The sequence below is a fragment of the Entelurus aequoreus genome, linkage group LG07 (assembly GCF_033978785.1).
Source record: "Entelurus aequoreus isolate RoL-2023_Sb linkage group LG07, RoL_Eaeq_v1.1, whole genome shotgun sequence".
NCBI lineage: Eukaryota > Metazoa > Chordata > Actinopteri > Syngnathiformes > Syngnathidae > Entelurus > Entelurus aequoreus.
Genome location: NC_084737.1, coordinates 47,918,137 through 47,939,136, shown reverse-complemented (window position 1 = coordinate 47,939,136; position 21,000 = coordinate 47,918,137). Strand labels below are relative to the sequence as shown.

Genomic DNA, 21,000 nt, shown 5'->3' with positions numbered 1-21,000 from the left:
AATGGCGTCCAACATTGTAACACAAGGTTGTTTCAATAAGGAAGTTCTTGTCAACGAAATAGGAACGAATAACTAGACTACCAGTGCGCTAGCTTGACTTGAAATGCTAGCCAAAAAATACTTAAGTTTAATAGTATAATTAATGGCAATTTAACTACCACTAGAAATACATTTCTACATAAACCAGTGTGATACAACGACTAATTTACCAACGTATACCTGTGGATCCATGTTTGGGATGTTGGTCGCCGCTGTTGTCGAAAGGACAGTGGAGTAAATGCCAACTGCTTCCTTTCTGACATTCCAAAATAAAATAAAACAATCCGTACAAAATGAATATAATGGAGAGGGAAGGCCAACATACCTTGATTTTCGAACTTTAGAAGAATGTGCCTGTAATCGAGCGCACCAATGTAAAGGTTGTTATGACCATTATTTAATAGAAAGTGTTCCTGTGTGGAATAACAGGAAGCAGTAGGAATTAAGAGCCGAAAGTTTAACCTTTCAAATACTTTGTTTTGTGTCGATCTTGAAACATTGATGATGCCGATAATGTAGATATTTGTCATTGTGGCATTTGGTGTTTTGCTTTTGGGTGCATGAAGCCACGCTTTTAATTTTTGGTGGTACATCGTATTGGACGTCAACAATATTAACATTGGTTCTCTGTCAGTTGGAGTAGGTGGGGTCACGCAGAGCCAAGATGGCTGACTTTGAGGAACCGCTGTCAGACGAAGAGAAGGTTTGAACATTGTAAAACGATTCCTTAAACGCCGCTAGCTGCATTTTTATGCTCAGAAGTAACGCCGACACTGCGTATAAATATCTGTAGTCGACTATGCCGATAAATTATGCATGATTGTGTATCCCAAGCTGTTTTTAGTTGGCCATTTAGCCAATGCTAGTGAAGGCTAGTTAGTTGGCTAGCAGAAATAGATACAGGTACTTGACTCATAAACAATTATGTAGGTTTGCAGACATTGGAATTAAAAGCGCATTGCTCCAAATATAACATGTTTACATTTAAATTAGTTGTAGTACGCAGTCACCGAATGCATGATACTAACCTCATCAACTAACGTCGTTTGCTTGGGTCAGATAGCTACAGTTGCAGCTCAAATATTTGCTGGCCTCATATGACTTGAGGTAGATATTTCAGGCCGTTTAGTTTGGTTGGAGCCTGCGAATCTTCTTTTAACCGCAGTCGCATAGATGTTGGAGCCAACGCTCCAACGAATAATAAGGGTTGGGAATATATATTAAAAAGTTAATGTGATCAAAGTGTGAGTGTCAAAATACAAACGTGCAGGACATACCTACTGTGTACTAATGTAACAACAAACATTATACAGTAAGACCAATTGGCTTGTCTACGCGAATAATAACATGACCACTTGGTGTCCCTTCAAACATGCAAATTAAAGAAGAAAATAATTATGACTTTATCAAGTATTTGCAAATCTGTCTTCTATTCTCTGTAGTCTTTTGGACATACAGGTAATTGCGCTTCATTGGATGCCAACAGATGTATGTTGCAACAAACATAATTCAATACTATCACAGGTGTCAAACTCAAGGCCCAGGGGCCAGATCTGGCCGTCATATAATCTTATGAGTTTAAAATGCTAGTCCTGACATTCCGTGCGTTGCATGGTGGGGCTCCTCAGTACATCACTGACTTGTTATGCTCCTACTCTTCAGGGCGCAGCCTCCGGTCTTCAAGCCAGGGTCTTCTAAAGATCCCGAAAAATCGTTTTATAAACCCGTGGAGACCTGGCATTCCAGGCTATAGCTCCCAGACTCTGGAACAATTTGCACCAGTCTCTCCATGAGCTTGACTGTGTTGAAACATTTAAAAACTTTTCTTTTTGAGTAAAGCTTTTAGTTAATACACCTTTTAACTATAATTTTTAATCAAATTTGTATCATTTTTATGATCTTAGACCTGTTGTTTTAAATTGAATTGTTGTTTTACTTTACTTATGTTTTGTACAGCGCATTGTGATTTTATCTGTGAAAAGCGCTTTATAAATACAATTTACTTACTCACTTTCTTATGTGGCTCGCCAAAGCCTGGACATAATGTGCCTTAATAAAGTACTTTACCTTTCTGTTATCTCCATTTTCACAGAAAAAATACATATACTGCACACTTAAATATTATCTAAGAATTAAGATACATTCCAAGTTAAATCCAAATACATTCCATAGTTTTTGTTAAAACAAAAATAAATACTTAAATATCTGCTTGACTTAGGCTTTCGAAGCAAGTTATTCATCAAATTATACACTGTAAAAATGAAAATTGATTGTCGGTAGAAAAAAATGCCAGCTCAGTCACCAGAATTTTACAGTGAAAAAAACTGATGTCGTTTTGGTGTCAAGGTGATGGCTCAGTTTGATATTCATTCTGTGTATCTTTTTTATTTTATTTAACTCATAGGTTCGCATAGCTGCCAACTTTGTGACCCGTGCCCCGCCTGGCGAGTTCAACGAAGTCTTCAATGGTAAGGGGTGTCAGTCATTGCCATTATACACTACCGAGGATGAGTTATGTGTTTATTAACACAAATATTTTTGAAGACATATGTAATCAGTGTTTTTGTCAGCTAATAAACATTTTTGAATAAGTGAAACAGTGCTTCACACAATTAATCAAAATTAATATGATCCTAAAAATCGGTTGTTGCCTTATGGTTTTAATGATATGTAATAAGGGCATAATTTATGTTTTTCTTAACAGATGTGCGACTTCTCCTCAACAATGATAATCTCCTCAGGGAGGGAGCATCTCAGTAAGTAGCATTTTCCACCAAATTCATCAAGAATGTGGTGGTACATTTAATAAAAATAAGAAGATTGGTTTTGCCTTTGTCAGTGGAAGGCTTCTCAAACTAGATTTTTTTAAAGGGCTGTGTTGCTACGTGAAACATTACCTAGCAAAATAAACCCAACATAAAACAAAAATTTAAATAGAAAAAATAAAATATGATAGCCAACCTTCGAGTGTACGATTGTACATATACATAAAAATGGACAGTGAGCAGCAGATGTAAATGTGATTTGTAAATATTGCAAGATACTGCAGTGCAAAATGTAACAAGCAAGCAGCAGTAGCAGATCAATTAGTGGAGTCTTACGGCTGAGGAAACAAAACTGTTTTTGTAGCAGGAGGCTCTGGTCTAAGTTGACCTTAGGCCCTATCAACACAAGAATGTTTTTAGGTGGGAACGGTATTGTATCGTTTCAGCCTTTCATCCACACAGGAACAGCAATTTGGGTGGCTTCAAATGATAGTTTCTAAGAACGGGCTCCAGAGTGAGAAAGTGATGACGCCGCCTTGACGTTATTGTGTGGACAAGCAAACTACTACTTTTTGATAAAGCAGACAAAGCTGCGTCGCCACGTGACCAGAAAAAAAGAGTGAACACACGCAACAGCTGTTAACAACAACAACAACAATGTTGAACAACAAAGCAGTTTGTGATGACAACAAAATCTTGACATCTACTAACTTGATGTGCAGCACAGACACACAGACAATTGATGATAATAATAATAATAATAATAATAATAATAGACGTGTCATATTATATTAAATACTACCACAATGTCAAGCTAGGACCACCAAAAGAATGTTTGCTTTGTTGTCTCTTTTACTATTTTGTGACTGCAAAAAACAGTGTTTTACCGTCATATACTGTACTATTGTTTACTACTGTGTTGTATGGTAATTTTTGAATATGATTTATGTAAAAAGTGGAATGAAAGCAAGATGTTGTTGGTCAAAATGAATAAAAAGCACAACCAAAAGCAATACAATATGGTAAGGAAGGGGTTGCCCTGAAATGTACAAAACCAAAACAATAAATAAAATGACTAAATAAAGTATTGACAAACAAGGCTGCACTTCAATATTGAACATGTAGGCAGAGATAGAGTTGTACATTACTTAACTGACAATTAAGTTAGGACCTTTTTTAACAAAAGTGCAGAATAGCTATATAAACACAACAGTCTAAGTTGATCTACTAAAGTACCAGTAGAGGGGAAAAACAAGTTGACTTTATATGCTTAATTGTGTTTTATTGTATCCATTAAACCATGTCCAATTGTATTTACAAGCCGCAAAGTATGTGAAAATACTGTCCAAACTTCACAAAATGCCACAAATTCAGTCAGGTTTTGTTAATATTTTGTTTCGAATGTTTACGGTAATTTTTGTAGATTAACGTCACTTTAGTAACGCTTCTGCACTGTGACCATGTTATCAGAGCAGTCATACAAGAAATTTGCACAAATTAGAGAGATATGTGCTGTCTGTCGTTCACAATCCTTATATAAGACATTAACTTTTTTATTTTATTCTAAGTTGTAAACACATAAAAAGTCAGTTAAACAATGTAATCAATGAAGGCTCCCTGTTTCGTCCACAAAACCCTCTAAATAACCATCCAAAACCTGCCAATAATACTCAATATACATATCGTGGCCTGAATATTAACCAAATATTAGTGATGTTGTTATTATAAGCGTTAAAGCAGACAAACTATTTTTCTAGCGTCGGATAGATAGCACACAGCTAAGTAAATAAATCTTGAAGTTGTTCATCTGGGACATTCAATGTTCACCCGGAGACGTAGACAAACGCACACAACAGAAGACAGTCAAGTGTCTACAGGGAGACTTTTACTTGTTAACCCTTCGTGTGCATCATGATTAATTCTTCATATAAATTGGAAGATATGGACATCCTATCAGTCGTCATTGAAGTAAGAGCAGACATTGTACAGTAAGCTATCGTTTTTTTTGATTTTCTTGTTTAGCACTTGGCAATATTCCTACATGATGCTTAGTGTTTCATTAAAGCTGGATCTGTTTAGCAGAGTTTCTAAAACTTGTAAACCATCATCCTTATATTCAGGATCAAAGATATAAGGTTCTTGATCATATTTTTTCTCAAAGTAATTGTTACTGGCTCTCACAAAGTCTGCATGATTTGCATTGTTGTTGTTGATTAAGGGATCTGTGGTTCCCAGCGCTACGTCACACGATGACGTGTTTGGCTATCTTATTATCTCTCAAAACGGCCCGGGACTCTCGTGAGATTGATACTATTTTGATCATATCTATTTAATCGCAAACTTTGTATGTCTTTCGGTGTCAAAATCATATATATGATAATAACTTTTAATATAGAGGTACCTTGTTTTTCCACTCTCCTGGTACCTAAAAACCCCACTTAAGAACTTTCAGTTTTAGTTAATTTTTGGAGGCGCCAGTCGACAAAAGCGGTAGTGTTTTGCCAGAAGGAAGACCATAGTTCCCATGAGGACCAGCACATGGACGGCGTGGCGAAGTTGGTAGAGTGGCTGTGCCAGCAATCGGAGTGTTGCTGGTTACTGGGGTTCAATTCCCACCTTCTACCTTCCGAGTCACGTCCGTTGTGTCCTTGGGCAAGACACTTCACCCTTTGCCTCTGATGGCTGCTGGTTAGCGCCTTGCATGGCAGCTCCCGCCATCAGTGTGTGAATGTGTGTGTGAATGGGTAAATGTGGAAATACTGTCAAAGCGCTTTGAGTACCTTGAAGGTAGAAAAGCGCTATACAAGTACAACCCATTTATCATTATATAGCGTCAAACTGACATGATGTCCACTGTAATGTTGGCACAGATTACAAATATTAAGTCTCTAATGGCTATGCTGATGTTAAATAGCAGACACTATCAAGAAATGGTCTTGGATTACGCTACAACATGACGCTACTACCAAGAAGGTATTGGGGCGGATGCAGGTCCGAAGCAAAGAAAGACCTGGCGGGAGAGTTTTTTCGTAGGAAGTAGTGTGGAACTGCGAACTATTAACTGGTGGCTGTTTTTTGCTACCACGCAAATTTCCGATAGCTAACATTAGCATTACCATTTTGATTTGAGCATCGAAAGTCGCTCACTCGTTTGGCAGGAACATAGCCAAAGCAGCATCGACATAAAATCCCTCGTGATCTTTGAGCTCACGCTAGCGAGTGAAATCCGGGCCAATGTTGATCCTTGACTGTCCTTTTAACCTCCCTTTTTTCTTTTTTTGTCTCCTCAGACAAAACTTTTTTCTTTGGTTGTTTTGCAGCTTCAGTAATGATATCAGTAATTGCACTTCGGCGTTCTTCTTCTTCTTTTAATTTTCTGGAGGCACGCAGGCGTTCGCATCGACTTCCGTCTTTTTAACAAATGGGGAAAGGGGGAGTGACTTATGCCGCAAAGCAAATCAGCACATTTGTAGTTTTTTGCGTGGCAGGGTACCTGCCGCCCTTCTCAAAGTTGCTAAGGGCCAGTGAGAGCAATACAGACCCCCTCAGGCCATGACAAAGGTGTCATTCCACTAGTTGTAAGTCGATGTATCATCCCAAAAGTTGTGAACATATTTTATGAGAGTTAAAAAGTTACTCTGTGCTGCTTTAACAGGTCATATGCAAAAATAAAATAAAAAGGTCTGTCAGATTCCAAGTGAGGAAACACCATCATGACATGACAACATGACAAATGTCTGTCAAACGTTTGCAGCATTTTTAGAAACAAGAGTATTAAAGGGCAGCGTGTCTTTGGCTATGTTGTGTTTTGAACCACATTTTCTGTGAGTGCACACCAATTCAACGCTGTTTCCTTTGGACTGAATTTGTACACCAAATGCCTCCATAAGTGTGGACTGACAGGTGATTGGTTGTGTTTCAAGTGTGTGTGCAGGTTTGTCGTATTGGAGCACATTCGGCAAACTGGCTCCTCGTTGTTGATAGGCTCATCGTGTTCCGAAGGTTTGAACTGAACTATTCCCACAGTGGTGCGGTGGTATTTGATTTTGTGATCATTTTGTTCATGTTCGCTACTACAGTACATGTGTTGGTTACGGGCTAACTTGTTGCACTGTGTGATGCTAGCACGCCAGCGGCCCCGCCTCGCCACACAGAGTCCATCCATTTTCTATCGCTTGTCCCTCTCGGTGTCGTGGGTTTGCTGGAGCCCGTCCCAGCTGCATTCGGGCCGAAGGCGGGTTACAATGTGGACAAGTCGCCACCTCATCGCAGGGCCCACACACAGAGACAGTCCTTAATGAAAGACAAGAGAATTCCCCCCCTTTATATAATTCCGCTATGGCACAGACACTTGCAGCTGTTGAAACCGGTGAAAAGCGTGAATGCTTTTGAAGCACGTAAACTTGCATGCACATAGCGATTTATTTACGCTGGAAAATTTACCGACTTAATTTTCATTTATCGTTCAGGTAATTGACTTATCGAATATTGACCTAGACCTAACAACATAGTCCTCTTTATGATTCCCTTGCCTGCACCTCCTCCATACACTTTCTCTTCAGTCAATCCCCTCCGCAGCTGTTGTATGTCTATGTAAACAAAGTTACCAATTTATAATGTTCACCTAATGGCAAACATTGTTAGGAAATGTGAAGAACGCACCAACACAAAGATAATGCATTGTAATTTACACATTAAAAAATGACACCGTGCTAGCTAGCTCTGATGTAGCATAACAAACAGCACGTAGCAGTAAGATCAGGGATGTCAAACATGCAGACTGCGGCCGAATCAGGCCCACGAACGGTTTAAATTCAGCCCGCGAGATGAGTTTATTAAGTGTAAAAATTAGCTGCATTTTTAGAAGAAAGAAACTGCTGTTCTCAATGTGTCCACTGGATGTCGCAATAGCGATTCTGTTGGGCAAGCAAATGGTTTATACCAGGGCTGAGCAAGCAAGAGGTACACAGTAAAGCGAGGCTGCGGCTCCTCCCCCTCGACCCAATGTAAAACCTGCCGTTTTAAGTCTTCTGCTTCAAACACATCATGCTTTAGCAACCTCATTTCCACAAAATGTTTCTGTCAAAAAAGGAAAAGTGGATGCAGAGTGTTCCAAGAAAAATGATTATCGTCCTATTTATTTTCGTAAATGAATGCCAAACCACTCATCTTTTGTGAGCAAGTTTTCTCTATAACGAGCATTAATAAAACAAATATATAAAATATTGTCTTCTGTGGAAATTTAATGAAAGTGAACAGTGTGATTTACTGCAGTAGTGTAAATCTCTTAAATTCATACATTTGGTTTGTTGAAATTATTCATGCATTGCACAGCTTTTATTTTTCTATCAATACACAATGATGCTTACAAGGCAGGAAGTAATTCGACTGAATAGTTTTTATCTCAGTTTGTTGAGTTCGCACAGGATTAAAATGTGAACATGATAAATGAGGTATTTGATACATCGATGAGTTTTTATTATTTATTTTGTGTTTTGTTCAATCCCAGATAGGCTGTACACTCTTTATACACGACTCTGGTCTGTGTTGGAGTCGTCTATAAAGAGAGTATGGCCAACTAAACAACAGCCGCCATGACTGCTACTAAGGACGTGTGTGGCTGTGCCCGGATACATGCAATTGCTGTCATATTGACGTTGGTTTCTCTGATGAAATAAACCATGATATGTCTTTATATCGTTCTAAACCTACTCGAGCTCACAACTTACAATTGCTTTTATTTCGTGTAAGTATATTTTTGCAGCTGTATCTGACGCACTCTGCTGCTACATTCCTGCAGTGTTTCGTGACCAGCAGGCACTGTAACACACACCCGAAGGTGCAATAAATAATAATAAAAATATACATAGAATGCCCCAAAAAATTTACTTAGAACCCTAATTTTGCTGAAATCTTCATTAGCTTAAGACCAAAAATCACAGAGAAAATGTACTTTTATGTTAAGTATGTCAACTGTGGTGGCTGCCTCCAATGTATTTTTAATTACTGTATGTATTACTCATTATTGCACAACAGGGCATTCATGCACATCGAAAAAGTAACAAGGAAGTGCCGAAAACACATAGCATCAGCTCAAAGTTAGTGGCGGTCATGGCACTCTAGTCACATGAGTACCTTTTTGGCCAATCATTGAGGAGATCATCCGACTCTGGTCTGTGTCTGCTTACAGCACGATTTGTGGCAAAGCATTGTATAACATCATTTTCACCCAGTGACGCATTCCCATCTGTTCCTTGACTTGTTGATACAACACTGTTTGGACGCATTTATTTTTTCAACCCGGCAGCATAGTCTACTTGCTAAGGGGAGAGGGTCACGTAGGCTTTGATGTAACCTAGAACTGCACCAATGTCTTTGGTGGCAGCATGAGTCATAACTCAACCACTGTCTTAATGTGGCTTGTCATAAAGGTCTTAACCCATTACCAACCTTCACAAAAGTATTTATTCTCTTCCTTTTGCCCAGCTCTTTTGCCCAGTACAATATGGATCAGTTCACGCCTGCCAGACTAGAAGGCTTTGATGACCCGGTATGTCTTCCTAATCTTTCCTTTCAGTCAATACCTTTTGTAACCCTCATTGGTGTTATACACAGGTCCTGATTACAGAGCATGGAGACTTGGGTCAGGGGCGTTTCTTGGACCCTCGGAACCATTTGTCGTTCCACTTTGACCACCTTAGGAAAGAAGTGAGCGATGTTAAGCCTTATGAAGGAGTCACCTCTCTTAAATCCTGGAGAGATTCCTGTGACAGCATCCTTAGTGCCTATGTCAAAGAGCACTACCCTACTGGAGTCTGCACAGTAAGATGCACACAAGTGCCATAAAGTACAATACTATTTTAATTGTATTAACAATAGTGATAATTATAACCTTTAGTAAATACTTATCAGTAGGACCCTTTCTCCCACCTATGTATATAATGTATGTGTTTCACAGGTGTATGGCAAAAATGTCGATGGTCAGCAGACGATCATAGCCTGCATCGAGGGACATCAATTTCAACCCAAAAATTTCTGGTATGGTAGGGCTATCTTGGAGCTTGGTATATTCAATGTGTAGGCCATTGGGTAATCTGTTTATATTCTATATCAGTGATATAATTCAGTCCTGTTGATACTTACAACTGTGTAATGAAGGATATCTCTTAAATTATCAAACAGGAATGGGCGCTGTAGATCGGAGTGGAAACTCACTATTGGCCAGTCCACTGCACAGGTGGTGGGAGTGTTGAAAATTCAGGTGAGTTAACTTGAGTCTGCTTTTTTTTTTTTTTTCAACCAAAAAGTAATTTATTTATTAGCTCAAATTTAAAAAACAATTATATTCAAAAGTGTAACACCACCACCACAGACCAGCTGTGTTACTAGGGATGGGTACTGAAACCAGTACTTTTATAGGTACGGACCAATGTCAGTAGGTATTATTGGGTACATATTCACATAAAATCAAACATTTCGATATCTTTGTTGCATGTAACGTCAAATTTAGTTGCAGATTGGCAGAGGCTCAAGCACTTAGTCAGGAAACCAGCAGTCAAGCACTGGGAGCTAACTCAGCCGAACTGCTTCAAGGTAATGTTACAATTTTCCATGCCAACAAAGCAAGAAAGCGGCGCTCAAAAGTACAGTAATGCTCCAATTCTCAAAATGACCAGCTTGATGCTAATTTACCCTGGATTTGCAATAGATATAGGCTCCAGCACCCCCTCGCGATCCCGTAAGGTACACACAGTAGAACATGTATGGATGGATACTCTTAAATAGCATTAGCGATTTTACATGGCGATTTCAACACCTCCAAATTCGTAATGAAAACTACAACTAAGATGAACGTTATAATCACAAAGCTGCTGTGTAATAATCATCAATCAAATATTTCAGATATAGCCCTTAATCACAAATGTCTCAAAGGGCTGCACAAACCACAACGACATCATCGGATCTGATCTCACATCAGGGCAAGAAAGAACTCAACCCAATGGGAACAATGTAAAACCTTGAGATAGCCAATAAAATGCTTTTCCTCTTCAGAAGAGGAAGTCAGAAGGCCCCGCCAAAAACGAAACCAAAATGTGTGGCTTTAACATTTTTCCCTTTAAGTTCCTTAAAGGGAACTGCATTTTTTTTTGGAATTGTGCCTATCGTGTACAATCCTTATGTAAGACAAGAACATATATATTTTTTTTTAATGCATTCTAAAGAGTAAATAAATGTGTTTAAAAGTCAGCTTACAATGAAGCCAATTGAAGTTGCTCTATCCTGCCTATTAAACCCTTACAGAAACCTCCAAACTCACCTATTAATGTTTTATATACATGATGTAAATATATATGTGTGTAAGTAACTACATCATCTGCATACATCTGAAGAAATACATTTGGGCACACTGATGGAAGGTCATCAATATATAAAGAAAATAATAGTGGGCTTAAAACGGAACCTTGTGGGGGACCCCTTTGGACAGAGGGAGGAAGGGAGAATATTGATAGCAGACTGTACGCAAATAATAGGCTGTTGATATCAATTATTATTGTAATGATCATCTAGTGTTAATGTTTTATGTTTGTTTGGTTTGGATTTGATGTCAGTTTTTCCCATGTTTGCAAACACACCGTCCGTGCCTGAAGAGCATTGTGCCTGGGGAAGCGCAGAGACAAAAGTGTTTGCACGGGAGGTAAAACCTGTTGGAATTGTGCCGTTTGTTATCATAAGATTGGTAATACAAGTTAAAAATACCATCAGACTTTGTGCGAATTGTTCTCGGGGCTACAATACATGATATTACTTTATATGGGTTTCAAGTAAAAAAAACATTATTTTCAAGGTGTGGCGACAATGAAAATGCCGTGGCGGCGCGCCACATTTAATTACATTAAGGGGAAACCCTGGTAATACCGTATTTCCTTGAATTGGCGCGGGGAATATAATGTTCGCCTGCCTACAATTACAGCCGGGTCAAACTCGTTTCGCAAAATAATTAGCGCATGCTTGGCACTTCCGCCGGGTCAAACTCGTTTCGCAAAATAATTAGCATATGCCTAGAATTTCCGCCGGGTCAAACTCGTCACGTCACGAGTGACACTTCCCCTGTCATCATTTTCAAAATGGAGGAAGCTGATTTCAGTAATTTGAAATCGCATAAAGGGAAGAAAAATATTAATATTGTGTTATTATATACCGGTAATTGCAATTCTTATTATTAATATTGTTAGTTTGTAGTGGTGGAGAGCTGACTTTTTGTTGTTGGAGTTGCGTCTTTCAAAGCGCTTTATTATGAAAAACCGGTATGCCTCGTTTCACTGCCGGGTCAAACTTGTCACGTCACCAGTGACACTTCACCTTTCAAGGCATCATTTTTCAAAATGGAGGAGGCTAATTTCAATAATTTAAAACTGCATAAAGGGAAGAAGATACAGAGCTATTCAGTAGGATTTAAGGTCCAAGCTATTGAATATGCTAAAAAGAACAGTAAGCAGCTACCGTATGTTTTATTAATATACCGTAGCTGTGTGTGTCAAATATGAGTCATTAAATGACTCCCGCCTCCTGGTGGTAGAGAGCGCTAGTGATCCTTCTTGCGACTACCGGTACTGCAGAAGACCGGTACTGCAGAAGAAGACAACAAGCAGCAACAAGGAAGCGATCGTTTTCTTGCACTTTTAACATGGAGGATTACATATCTAAAATAAAACAGTTTTCTAAACTGGACTTTCAATCGAAGCAGGAGGTAATACTTAAAGGAATATCTCCATCGAGACAGAGAGACTTTTAAAACTGAAGAAAGATAAGGAAGACTTTGATCAGAAGCAGCTGCGCATGGACTCATTTATAAGTAAAGGTAAGACCATAATAACGTTTTTTTTTATTAAATGTGCTTTTCATGATAAGGTAAGCGCCGGAGTGAGAAGAGGTTTTAAAATAATTAGCGCATGCTTGCCTATCCCGCATGCCTTTGGTAAGCGCAGGAGTGAGAAGAGGTTTTAAATTAATTAGCGCCCCGGCGGCTATTCAAAGAAATACGGTACCTTAATTTACGAGCTCAATGGATTCATGACCAAGCTTCTAACTTAAAACACTCTTAAATCTTAAACGTGCTTAGCCCTCAAAAGAGCACACTTTTAACATGTAAAATGCCTTAAAAAAAAAAAAATCAGACTTCTAGATAAGAAATATTATATAAAAAACAATACAATAGAATGTACTACAAACAACTTCAGTAGTTTTATGAAGTCATGTAGTAGTAATGTAAAACATTTACCTTGGAGAGCAACTCCAGTGAAGTTAGTTTCACGTTGATTATTGTATATTCGCCGACGTCATGGATGCCAAACATGCTCAATCCGGTCCACAAGATGAGTTTGCGAAGTGTAAAATTTAGCTGCATTTTTACATGAAAAGAAACTGCTGTTCAATATGGATGTCGCAATAGCAATTCTGTTAAGCAAGCAAATAGTTTATACCGGGTTGAGCAAGTATACCAAGCAAGAGGTACACGGTAAAGCGGAGCTGCGACTTCTCCCCCTCGACCCAACCTAAAACAAACATGAGTAAAATAAATAATTGGTAACCCCACTTAAAATGCTGCATGAGACATTGCACATTGATATAGTTCTGTGAAAATGATGGTCTTCTCTGCAAATTTAAAGAAAGTGAACAGTGTGTGATTTACTGCAATACTGTCATTAAGTTTTTATTTTTGGTTTTTCGAAATTGTTCAAACATTGCACTGCTTTTTTCTTTTTAATCAATACACAGTGGTGCCTACAAGGCAGGATAGAAACTCAATAATCTAGAATGATGCCTACCTCAGTTTGTATGGTTTGTTGAGTTAGCACAGGATTAATACGTAGACATGACAAATGAGGTAGTTGAAACAGAATAGTTTTTATTTATGCTTTATTTTGTTATTTGTTCAATCCTAGATTGGCTAAGACTTAAAGTTTAATTGGTTTGTAAATACAATGAGATTAAGTCTGTTATTTGTGTTCTTCATTGTGTTTTTGAAACTGCACACATTTTTCCCTCAGAATTTTCAACTAACTTGAAGTGTTTTGTCAAGAGCATTATTTGTGATATGTACATTTTCAGAATGTGCCTGTTCTATATCGGCCTGAACTAAAACAAAGAAAAAAATCTGAAGTTGTCTTAATTATATTTTAAAGTTATTATGCCATGATGTTACCCGTTTGGCCCGCGTGGGAATAGATTTTCCTCAATGCGGCCCCTGAGCTAAAGTGAGTTTGACACCCCTGACCTACGTAGATAGAGCGGCAATTCAACCTCATTGTGCACAGATGCTGTCATGGCGGGAGGAGCTTGCAGGAGAATTGCCAATCAAAATGCTGTTCCTTTATACTTGGAACAGCAGATTTCTGCGGTGTCTCCTTCAAGCTACTTCACTGTTAGGAACACCATCAGTAGCGTCTCCATATTTTCATGGAATGGATGGGCACCTTTTTGATATTGTCTTGCTGGTGCGGAAACTGCTTCACTGTGGTGCTTGGGCAGCCTTACAGCCAACTGCACGGTCGGTCGTGTTTTGTTCTTCCAGTTCAGTCGGTCTTGTCCTGCTTCTCAGACCGAAAGTTTTGGGGTGTACCCTAAACATTTCAGCTTTTTCCTCATTATGTTAAGTTGTTTTGCAAAATGTTTCCATTTGTACTCTTTTTTTAATGTTTATCTTATTTCTACAATATGGCGCGAGTTCTTTAAAAAAAAAAAAAGCTGCATATTGCAAATAGCTCCCACACTTTGAACATCATATTCCACCAGGAAGGCATAGTGTGGCCAAACGACAGAAGAGTGTCCCTAAGCTGTGTCTTCTTGGCACTTATTGAAGTGATAAAAGTTAACTTGCAACTAGGTATATTGCACGGATTGCACAGGGGTGATAATGCACACTCCTTGTCGGGCTTGTGGTGGCGAATGTTATGCCTTTCATGACAGCTTGTACAGTGGAACCTTGATTTACCAACTCCTATGTGCAAACTTTAAGATCACGCCAAATAGACCTCTGTGTGAACTATGTCTCTGTGTGCGAACACTTCATTCATTCATGTTGTGTCCCGCTGGCAGCCATTTTGTTTTTGCTTGTATTGAAGAGACTAGGGAAGCTGGATTTGTACAACAAGTTTTAGTTGTGATTAGAACAGACTTTTCTGGGAAAAGATGCCAAAGCGGACCGAGTTCACAGCGGCGGAGAATATTACCTCTCGTTCAGCATTGCATTTTCCAAGAGCACATGCCACCCTGCCCCTCTGCGTCGTCCTCTTCTCTTGCGAGGAGCAGCTCACAAGAGGCCCTTTGCCAATGTTAATTAGTTATTTTTTTAAATGTTTACTATGGTTGTTAAAGGCCTACTGAAACCCACTACTACCGACCACGCAGTCTGATAGTTTATATATCAATGATGACATTTTAACATTGAAACACATGCCTATACGGCCGGGTTAACTTATAAAGTGCAATTTAATGCTATCACGTTAGCTCAGTAGCTAAGTGTGTCACCGATGTATTGTCGTGGAGATAAAAGTCACTTTAAATGTCCATTTCGCGTGCTCGACTCTCATTTTCAAGATGATATAGTATCTGAGGTGGTTTAAAATACAAATCCGTGATCCACAATAGAAAAAGGAGAGAGTGTGGAATCCAATGAGCCAGCTTGTACCTAAGTTACGGTCAGAGCGAAAAAAGATACGTCCATCACTGCCTCTCTAATCCTTCACTCTAACGTTCCTCATCTACGAATCTTTCATCCTCGCTCAAATTAATGGGGTAATCGTCGCTTTCTCGGTCCGAATCTCTCTCGCTCAATTGTAAACAAAGGAAAATTGTGAGGAATATTGCCTCCTGTGACGTCACGCTACTTCCGGTACAGGCAAGGCTTTTTTTTATCAGCGAGCAAAAGTTGCGAACTTTATCGTCGATTTTCTCTACTAAATCCTTTCAGCAAAAATATGGCAATATCGCGAAATGATCAAGTATGACACGTAGAATGGATCTGCTATTCCCGCTTAAATTAAAAAAAAAAATTTCAGTAGGCCTTCTAAAGTTAAGGATTTTTGTGATTTCTGATAGTTTGTGAGGGCACCAAAGGGACTTCATTGTGTGTGTGTGTGTGTGTGTGTGTGTGTGTGTGTGTGTGTCATCGTTCGCTGGTTAAGAAGGACAGTTGATCCATTACTTCCTTGTTTGTTTGATAAGATAGTACTGTATAGCACCTTTTATATCGTGTTCAAATTGTACAAACCTCAACTAGAATAAGGACTTTTTGTCGAGGCTGGAAGTAATTATTCATATCTACATTGTTTATTATGGAGAAATATGTTTTACGATACAAACTTTTCCATTTTAAAAACCTGTTCATAAAAACCAATGAAGTTTGTAAATTGAGGTTCCACTGTATTTGCAAATAAAATGCATGAACAAGACACACTCTTTCATTTTCTTCTCTCTTTTCACTTTTAATGCATACTTCGCTAATTAGCAATGCAGATCCCTTCTGCTACTTCAAGTCTTATTCTCTGGCAAACCAGGCGTGTATGAGGTGTGTTGTGAAGCAACCACTGTTCCATTATAATTTGTATTTGGAAGAAAGGGTGAACCAGAAGCTCCAAGCCAAGTCAACATTTGTGGCAGGCTGCAACGAATAAAGAGATATTTAAGAAACACTGGCATGTTTCCTTAGGGCTGCAGATGTTCTTCCTCAGCGGTGACAGCTAAGTGCTCACACGCCGAGATGTTAGGAAAATGTGTTGTACATCATTCAGTTGTGTCCATCCATCCATCCAACCATTTGACATACCGCTTATACTCACGGGTAAGCCGGAGCCTATCCCAGCTGACTCCAGGCAAGAGACAGGATTCACCTTGGACTGGTCACCAGCCAATCGCATTCAGTACTACAATCACCAATTACATTCTTTTTCTTATGCCTTTCGGTGTTTATTTATATAACAACCTAATTGTGGAATTACCAGCGTTGCATCGTGTAGCGAACACCGGCTTGTAACAAATAGTTCCTTTTATACTTCAGTGTTGAACTTTGGTAGCCCCGTGTTCTCTACAACTTTTACAGCGTTTGTTTGTTCCATGTAGTGTGGCTTGCATGCTTGGAGCAGGAAGAGGGAAGATATAATACTTTTGCACACTTTCAAAACTTTAGGAGCCCCTAAGATCGCAAACAGTCTCTTTAAGATCAGGCAAATTAATAAACTAAAAGATAAGTAATAATGAATGTCTTGTTTCCAGGTGCACTACTATGAAGATGGAAACGTGCAGCTGGTTAGTCATAAGGAGATAGAAGAATCTGTACCAGTGACTGTAAGTAAACCATTAGTCATTTCCTAATGTTCACATGTTGACTGCCTAGTTACTGTGTATCTGGTTTTGTATTAAATTGACTGACTGGATTGCATTTAAACAGAGTGAAACTCAGACATCCAAGGAGTTTGTTGACATTATTGAACATGCTGAAAATGACTACCAGGTAAACTGCTTTATTGCTGATTTATTATTTTAATGAAACACTTTGAAAGCTAAACAAAATACTTTATTTTGCCACCAGACTGCAATCAGTGAGAACTACCAGGTTATGTCCGACACAACTTTCAAGGCTCTACGTCGCCAGCTGCCCGTCACACGCTCCAAGATCGACTGGAATAAAATCCTAAATTACAAAATTGTTAAGGAAATGCAAAATGCTTAGTGGAAGGTCAGGGACTGGCCAGGGAGATGCTGGCTCCACTGGTCCAACGTAATCATACCCAAGGACTTACACCAAAGCAAAACTATATCAGTTTGGGGCAAGGAATCAACTAAAACAAGTCATCAAAACAGAAGACTGTAATACATATGTATATCAGATTGTGGGACAACTTTGTTTGGAGATAATGGTTACTTCTGAATGTGTGGTGATTGGTCAGTGTGTGCAGGGCTGTGCTCAGGACAGCTACAGTAACACCTTTATTTAGCTATCTAAGATGTAAGAAGAGCATGTTGATGAAGACCAGTAACCGCAGTGTATTCACACACGCTAAAGCCAGGCAGCACAACACATCTGATGTGAGAAACACAAAGAACACCGTCATATAAAAGGGTTTATAGTAAAATAAAATTAGTTTTAATGTGGTTGACATGCATTTGGGCATAAATAAGCTTGGATATGCACCAACATGCCCATGTAAATCAGACTGACATGGATGAAAGTAAAAGTCAAGTTTTGCTCATTAAATTAAAATTGGTACCCACAATCCTTAGCATAGCTCTGCCCTGTAACCATCAATGTACTGTATGCCTGGCAAATATGAAACTGTTTTTGGGTTGTCCTCTAAAAATGTGTCTTCACACATACGGCTGAAATCATTTGTTATCTAGTCTATATTGCGCTCTTGCATTGGCAGTTTCATCTCTACTTGTATCCTTTTCTGCTCTGAAAGGAGAACATATTCATGTTAACCAAGATTTGTTTGCCAAAATCTCTTTCCTATGGTAAAGAACTCAATTCTCTTGCCTATGTATGCAAATTTCTATTTTACAATTCTGTTTTCTGTTGGAGTCTTAAAATAGTGTACTGTGACAAATTCTGTGTTGGTCAATGCCAAGTGAACGTAAATCAGTTGCCATGCAAAGTAGTATGTGTTTGACATCCGTATGGCCACATCTAACGAGAAGAATATACCATGAAATCAAAGCAGAAATTTTGGATGGATGAGCTGTGTTAAACCCTTCCATTATGCTACTGACTGTGTGTCCATCAGTGATGTGTTGCCTGTACTGCCCCATTCTGTCATATGAATAAAAAGACTGAACAACTTCTGGATTGTCACTGTTCGTTCACACACTGCAATTGAAAGATTTGTTGAATGAGTGTTCAAAATACGTTTTTAACAAACTAACCACAAAACCTTAGATTATTGACATTTTTTGTGAAAATATTAAATTACTTTACCCAAGGAATTGAATTAATTGTGCATCTGATCACTGAGCAATGTACATTTTTTGAAATTGCCTTGAGTTGTCCACAAAAACAGTGAACGCCAGTAAAAGCAGCTCTAGGGGCATGTGTTCTTGGTTGAAATATCAGCATATGTTATTCTTGCACACAAAGTCACCTAAAATAATATCTGATGAATACGATGTTAATCATTTAATAGATACTGTATATAAGTAGGTCTGTTTTGATTCGGTCAAAGTAGAAGTGTGAATGGGCTAAAACACAAGACATACAAAATGTTGCAGTAGTTCACTGCTTAGTGTACTTGCAATCATATACATGACCATTTAATTTACAGCTTAATGTCGTCTTCAAACAGCAATACAAGTTTTAACAAAACATTGTGTTATTTTGTGAATTTGTGTCAGCTATTAAGTTCTAAGGGCTGCTATTCATCCATAATGTCCATAGAGCCGTGTCTTTGCACTGCATTCTTTGTATGAAGATAACCAAAAAAATCAGGCGTGGGTCAACTATCTGCACAGGGGTGTATCGTTTCAACAGTCCCACAGAGCTTAGCTTACTGGTCCAGTGAAGAAATGTCTCCAAAATACCAGCCGGAGGTCCTACTAATAGAATGGTGAATGGTACTTACAGAGGTCACCTATCGTGAATACATGTAGGTTCTCGGTGAGTAACATGAGAATAATCACAGATGGTTCCTTGGTCCTCATTTTGCTGCCATTGTTATTAATTCTATGATAAACGTGCCAAGACTAGTTCTCCTTAAAAATTTTTTAGCTCGATGCATCTATGCATGGCTCTTTAGCCCTCCAGATATCAAAAAAGGCAGAGACATGATATAGTGCATCAGGTAGAATGTGTGTTCTCTGTGTAGCTCATGGGTTTTTAAGAAAGATGTTAACTACTAGAAGATAAAACCAAGTCCATTTCTGTTGATTCATCCTGTCTATTGTTACTGGGTCCACAGTTCCCTGTCAGCTCCGGGAACAAGCTGGTTCGGGCAGAATGACTTGGGGAGCCTGGAGTCGGACTCATGCCTGGCTTCTTGGGAGGAATCGGAGGAGCATGAGTCCTCTCTGATCGCGGGGTAAGTGGGGAGCGAATACCTGGAGATAAAGGCCCAGAAGGAGACCTTGCTCCAGTTGGTGAAGCTGCTAAATTACGGTAGTCCGTACCAAATGGGGAACTGCTGATTGGTACCAGCTTGACACCAACCTGCTGGTTAGTGAACCGGGACAGAACCTGTGTGACAGTGTTGCGGGCCAGTTGCTTGGCTGCACTGTGCTCTGGTTGGGCAAGGTTATAAGAGGTGGTGGGTGAGAGGTCCCTGGGGGAAAGGGGACCACCATGCTGTTGTTGTTCCAGTTCAGCCTGGGATTGGAACTTGTGTCTGGCAGCCTGGAATCTCTGATTGACTCCAGCCTGGTAAGAGGACTGGTGGAAGCCTGGGCTGGTGAGACGTTTAGCTAATATTGGGGAGGAAATGGGAGAAGAGGACAGGGAAGAGGAGGCAGTGCTGGACGGAGAGTGGGGGTAAGCGTGAGGATGAGGTTGGAGAGGTGAATGTAAACTTGCTCCTCCACCATTTTCCAGCAGCCCTGTGTTGTCTGTTCCTCTGCCTTCCTGAGTCATCTCTGTCTCTTTTAGAAGGTGATGGCCATTGACCTTTGACACAACGGATATTTTCGCCGGTACAGTTATTTTTCCATCAGGCTCGGTCTGAACACAGGTGGTTACTGTGGCCATCTTGGAGGATAAGTCTTTTACCTGCGTCACTGCTTTCTTTGCCCCTTCTTTGCTGGTGTCACCCAATATTTTTTTCAGCTGTTCCAGCTGTTCCCTCAGTTCCTTGCACTTTTCCTCTTCCTCTCTGAGCCTGGCTTTCAACTGCTGTTGCTCTGTAGCAAAATCAGCAAGATTCCTCTCAGAATGAGCTTTGAGCTCTGCCGCTCTGCCCGTTTCCTCTTCAAGAAGCCCCCTGAGCTTTTCCACAATGCCCGTCTCCTCTTGAAGCAAAGTACGGAGCTCTGAGACCTTCTGAGCCTCACCCTGTGCTTGGTTGCTGGCCCTCTGGAGCTCTAAGGTGAGAGTTGATGAAAGCTGCTGCTGCTGGATCAGCGACTCCTCTGCCTGGCGCACAGCCTGATCTTGGTCTCTCTCAAGCCGCTGCACTGACGCTCGCTCAATTTCAAGCTGAAGAGAGGGTCAGAGATTAAA

At 39.6% G+C, this 21,000-nt stretch overlaps 3 protein-coding genes across 5 annotated transcripts in view; 1 reads left to right on the top strand and 2 right to left on the bottom strand.

The window, feature by feature from the left end:
* LOC133653938 (acylamino-acid-releasing enzyme-like) overlaps positions 1–388 on the bottom strand; it is a 38,373-nt gene extending 37,985 nt beyond the window's left edge. Inside the window, exon 1 of one of the 3 annotated variants that reach the window (XM_062053787.1) lies at positions 365–388. Coding sequence is in view for 1 of the 3 variants with exons in the window: in XM_062053785.1 (XP_061909769.1) it covers positions 220–231 (12 nt within the window). In the remaining 2 variants the exon portion in view is untranslated. Of the gene's footprint in view, positions 1–209; positions 296–364 lie in introns of those variants that run through there. The other 2 variants (XM_062053785.1, XM_062053786.1) reach the window with 2 other exon arrangements.
* Positions 389–520: 132 nt separating this feature from the next.
* On the top strand, positions 521–18,653 carry capza1b (capping actin protein of muscle Z-line subunit alpha 1b). Its single transcript, XM_062053789.1, has 10 exons — positions 521–742; positions 2,444–2,507; positions 2,744–2,795; positions 9,291–9,354; positions 9,420–9,626; positions 9,763–9,842; positions 9,987–10,065; positions 17,076–17,147; positions 17,251–17,313; positions 17,392–18,653. Exons 1-10 carry the CDS (start codon positions 704–706, stop codon positions 17,530–17,532), a joined length of 861 nt encoding a protein of 286 aa, XP_061909773.1. The 5' UTR covers positions 521–703; the 3' UTR covers positions 17,533–18,653.
* Positions 17,394–21,000, bottom strand: part of LOC133653939 (CTTNBP2 N-terminal-like protein) — a 45,102-nt gene continuing 41,495 nt past the window's right edge. The window contains exon 5 of the mRNA XM_062053788.1: positions 17,394–20,976. Coding sequence (XP_061909772.1) covers positions 19,681–20,976 — 1,296 coding nt within the window. The 3' untranslated portion in view covers positions 17,394–19,680. The remainder of the gene's footprint in view (positions 20,977–21,000) is intronic.